Consider the following 4,964-nt stretch of genomic DNA (forward strand, 5'->3'; position numbering starts at 1 on the left):
ACTGAGAAAAAGACAGGAGGCAGAGCTGGAGGTAGCAGAGCTGAAGATGTTGAGGTTCTCTCTGGGAGTGACGAGGATGGATAGGATCAGGAATGAGTACATCAGAGGGACAGCTCATGTTAGATGTTTTGGAGAAAAAGCCAGGGAAGCCAGTTTGAGATGGTTTGGACATGTTCAGAGGAGGGACAGTGAATGCATTGGTAAAAGGATGCTGAGGTTATAGCTGCCAGGAAGGAGGCCTAGAAGAAGACCAAAGAGGAGGTTCTTGGATGTAGTGAAGGAGGACATGAGGATAGTTGGTGTGGGTGAGGAGGATACATAGGATAGGGTTAAATGGAGGCAGATGATTCTCTGTGGCGACCCCTGAAGGAAGCAGCCAAAAGGAGAAGAAGAATAATTAATTTTATGAGATTACTGTAATAATGTCATTCATCAAATAAATAATAATAATTCAGAGTCATCAATTAACCTAACCCCAAACAGCTTTCTCCTTGGTGTGCCTTGGACACAAGGTTGGTCTACTGGTCCACTGGTCTTTATGTTTCATATAGGAAAACTTGTTGCAAAGAGCAAACTAGATGTCACGGGAAGGTTTTTATATAATTGTGTAAATCAAGCTGTACAACTGATTGTATAGCATGGACTGATAATAAAAGCAACTATGTCAGTAAAGTCTAAACAGGAATTTTATTTTCTTCACCTAAGTCTAAAAATGAATGTGTTTCCATATGACCAATACTGACCTGTATTTCACATTCAAAAAAAGGTTTTATTCTATCTTTCTCTATCTCTATGGCCACCTCCCAACTCTTTTGTGAATTCAAACGTCCACAAAGATGAAACATCACTTTTATATTTATTTATATTGATACAAAATGTATAAATATCGGTGCAGTGTTTAAACTCACATTGAGATGCACATGATGCCACCCAGTGGTTTAGCTCTCTCAGACATTATGACATCCGCACAAAGGTGGCCAGAGTGGCGCTGCGTATTTCTGCAACTGTTATTGGCAGTGTCTTTCTCTCAGGCTGAAGACATGGTTTGCCATCTGAGAGAGGATCCAGAGAACCCCCAGTTTTTTAAGGATCGGGTTATTATTCTGGGGGGAATCTTTTCTTTTCACAGCAGCTGGAAAGAAAGACAGGATACGTTCAGACTCAAACCACTGCCACTGGAATGCATCAGGTAAACTAAAAATTTGAAATGTATTTAAAATTTCTAAATGAAAGTAGATATACACACAACAAAGAAAACATATATATCTAACTGAGTTAGAAATTAAAATATTTAACTGTATAAAAATAAGATAATCCCTGTTGTATTTAGAATAATTGAATTATTTTCTATTATATTGTTTCTAAGTACTACTTGAACACTAAAATATCTGCATCAAGTTTAAATTTCAGAGAGTTCCAGTGTGCTCAGGCTATGATTTTTGCCATTGAGGAGATTAATAACAGCACAGACCTACTACCTGGCATCTCTTTGGGCTATAAGATGTATGATACATGTGGCGCTGTTGCCAGAAGTGTGAGGGCTGCATTGGCCTTGGCTAATGGTAATGAGGCTGTTTCTGCACCATCTGAGGAACAATGTACTAAACCTGCACAAGTACAGGCCATTATAGGAGAGACCACTTCCTCTCCCTGCATGGCCATAGCTACTGTCATTGGACCCTTTTATATCCCAGTGGTGTGTATGGTTGGTAAATATGTGACTGCAATTGTAAAAAACTTACTTAAAACTTGGAATTTTCCCAGCTGTTCAGAGCAAAGGTCACTGTGTATATGTTTCATTACTTGGTCTTAGGAGGTAATCTCTTTTTTCTTTTAGATCAGCCACTTTGCCACCTGTGCTTGTCTGAATGACAAAACCAAGTACCCATCCTTCCTCAGAACAATACCCAGTGACTACTATCAGAGCAGGGCCCTGGCCCAATTGGTCAAGCACTTTGGGTGGACTTGGGTTGGAGCCATTAGAAGCAACAATGATTATGGCAATAATGGCATGGCTACATTCACAGAAACTGCACAGCAGCTGGGCATCTGTCTGGAGTATTCTGTATCCTTCTTTAGAACAGATCCACCAGATAAAATAAGAAAAATATTTGACATTATCAAGGCTTCAACCTCCAAGGTGATTGTTGCTTTTCTCTCATACTTGGATATGGATGTGCTAATACATGAGTTGTCTAAAAACAATATGACTGGATATCAGTGGGTTGGCAGTGAGAGCTGGATCCTTGATTCCCAAACAGCAGAAACAGACAGACATCACATTCTGGATGGTGCAATAGGCCTGTCCATGCCCAAAGCACATGTCAGTGGCGTGAGAGAGTTTATATTAAATGTGAAGCCACTCAATTCATCTGGTCATGAAATATTTACTGAGTTCTGGGAGACATTATTTAGCTGTAAGTTTAAGCAATCAGAGTCATCAACAGGAAATGAGAGAGAATGTACTGGACATGAAGATCTGACTGGAGTGCAAAATGGCTTCACTGATATGTCACTGATGCCTATATTTAACAATGTCTATAAAGCAGTTTATGCTGTGGCCCATGCACTTCATAGTATTCTTGGCTGTAATCAAACATGTCAGTACAAGGGGCAGCTAGATCCATTAACGGTGAGTTTTACAATGAATGTAAAAGTGCATGGATGTTAATTATACTTAGATTAAATTTTTAAAAAACAAAGTTAAAAAATAGTGAAATATGTCAGTTATGATGTAGAAAAAAACAGCCCCACAGGTGGATGTTTATTATAATTAATTATATTAAATATCTTTTTAGATTTTACAACACATAAAAGATGTTAATTTCAAAACCAAGGAAGGAGATGATGTTTACTTTAATCAGAATGGAGAGCCACCGGCAAAGTATGAAATTATAAACTGGCAGCCAACAGAAAATGGCATTGTGGACTTTGTCACAGTTGGTCTTCATGATGCATCTTTACCTGCAGACAAACAGCTGAAGCTGGAAAATAAGTCCTTAGTGTGGGCACAGAACTCTAAACAGGTAAAGTCAATATGATGATTGTAATACTTTATTACAGAATAATGATCCTAATTGTATTCTTGTTACTGTATCATACAGGTGCCTGTGTCAGTTTGCAGTGAGAAATGTCCCCCAGGAACTCGCAAGGTTCTCCAGAAAGGAAAACCTGTCTGCTGCTATGACTGTATAAGATGTGCAGAGGGAGAAATAAGCAACACCACAGGTCTGGTAACATTTAACGTGAGGTTCAGAGAAGTCTTTCTGTTATTTTGTCTGTCCTAACACTTTAATTGACACGAAAGAAAAATCATAGGAACCTTTGTCAGTATATTGCAATATAGTTCAAATGTATTAGAAAGTTCATCCATCAAAAAGATATAACATTTTAACTTTAGGATCAAAACAAATAGTGAAGCTTAATGTCTCAATATAAAGCTACTGATCACCTGGTTTGACTCTTGCTTTCTTGTCATGTTTCAGACTCTATCACCTGTGTGAGATGTCAACCTGAATTCTGGTCAAATGAGAGAAGAGATGCCTGTGTGAAGAAGGAGGCAGAGTTTCTATCCTATGAAGAAATTATGGGAGTGTTGCTCACTGCAACATCCTTATTTGGGACATGCATGACTGTTGGTGTTGCAGTCATTTTCTTTAGACACAGAAAATCTCCTATTGTCAGGGCCAACAACTCTGAGCTGAGCTTCCTGCTGCTCTTCTCCTTGACTCTGTGTTTCCTGTGTTCTCTGACCTTCATCGGCCGGCCCTCTGACTGGTCCTGCATGCTGAGACACACAGCATTCGGCATCACCTTCGTCCTCTGTATCTCTTGTGTTCTGGGGAAAACTATGGTGGTGTTAATGGCCTTCAGGGCTACACTTCCAGGTAGTAATGTGATGAAATGGTTTGGGCCTGTACAACAGAGACTCAGTGTCCTGGCCTTCACTCTCATACAGGTTGTTATTTGTATTCTCTGGTTATCAATTTCTCCTCCTTTTCCATTTAAGAATTTTAAGCAATTCAAGGACAAAATCATCTTAGAGTGTGCCCTGGGCTCAGCTCTAGGCTTTTGGGCAGTACTTGGGTACATAGGTCTTCTGGCCATCTTATGTTTTATTCTTGCCTTCATGGCTCGGAAATTGCCTGATAACTTTAATGAGGCCAAGTTTATCACCTTCAGCATGCTGATATTCTGTGCAGTTTGGATCACTTTTATTCCAGCGTATGTCAGCTCTCCTGGAAAGTTCAGTGTTGCTGTAGAGATATTTGCTATTCTGGCCTCCAGTTTTGGACTGCTCATTTGTACTTTCATTCCAAAATGTTATATTATCTTACTGAAACCTGAGCAGAATACAAAAAAGAACATGATGGGAAAGGCAATGCCAAAATCATTATGAGCCAGTAATAAAGGAGTGGCAGAGGCACTGGCATTCTTGTCTTTACATAACTTGTCAAGCAGAAGCCTATACACATTTTATTGACATGTATTGTGCTAATTTAGTGTTTTCCCCCTTGATGTAGCATGAAATGAGAGCATTTAATGCAATGTACATTTAAAGAAACCAGAATCTATATCCTTTTTGATTTCAACACATACATAACATCCTGAAATCACAAAACATCCCAAAATTTTTTTTTATCTCATCATTCATTGGAGCCTAAATACACTCCACATTTTCACAGACATTAACTGATATTTTAGTTTTTTCAGACAGTCTCACAAATACAAATATGTAAAAAAAATATAGTTACAATATTTTCTGGACTATAAGTGACATCTTTTAGCAAAAACAATCTTTTTGAACAGAAAAAAAAACATAGATAAGTCATTTCGGTTTATAAGTTGCATTTCTAATTATACTAATTGTAGTCCGTATTAGCCTATGAAGAATATAGGCCAGACATTACAACAAGAGAACAGAAGTGCATTATGAAATTCTTCCATGTTAATTAACCTTAAAC

At 38.4% G+C, this 4,964-nt stretch overlaps 1 protein-coding gene across 1 annotated transcript; it reads left to right on the top strand.

Annotated features, from left to right (window-relative positions):
• The first annotated feature begins 1,010 nt into the window (after positions 1-1,010).
• LOC113142800 (extracellular calcium-sensing receptor-like) lies at positions 1,011-4,399 on the top strand. The gene is made up of 6 exons (XM_026328084.1): positions 1,011-1,189; positions 1,399-1,696; positions 1,838-2,632; positions 2,799-3,026; positions 3,105-3,228; positions 3,486-4,399. The coding sequence occupies exons 1-6, from the start codon at positions 1,041-1,043 to the stop codon at positions 4,397-4,399; spliced, it is 2,508 nt and encodes an 835-aa protein (XP_026183869.1). The 5' UTR covers positions 1,011-1,040.
• Positions 4,400-4,964: the final 565 nt, after the last annotated feature.

This window comes from Mastacembelus armatus, chromosome 13, assembly GCF_900324485.2.
Source record: "Mastacembelus armatus chromosome 13, fMasArm1.2, whole genome shotgun sequence".
Taxonomy (NCBI): domain Eukaryota; kingdom Metazoa; phylum Chordata; class Actinopteri; order Synbranchiformes; family Mastacembelidae; genus Mastacembelus; species Mastacembelus armatus.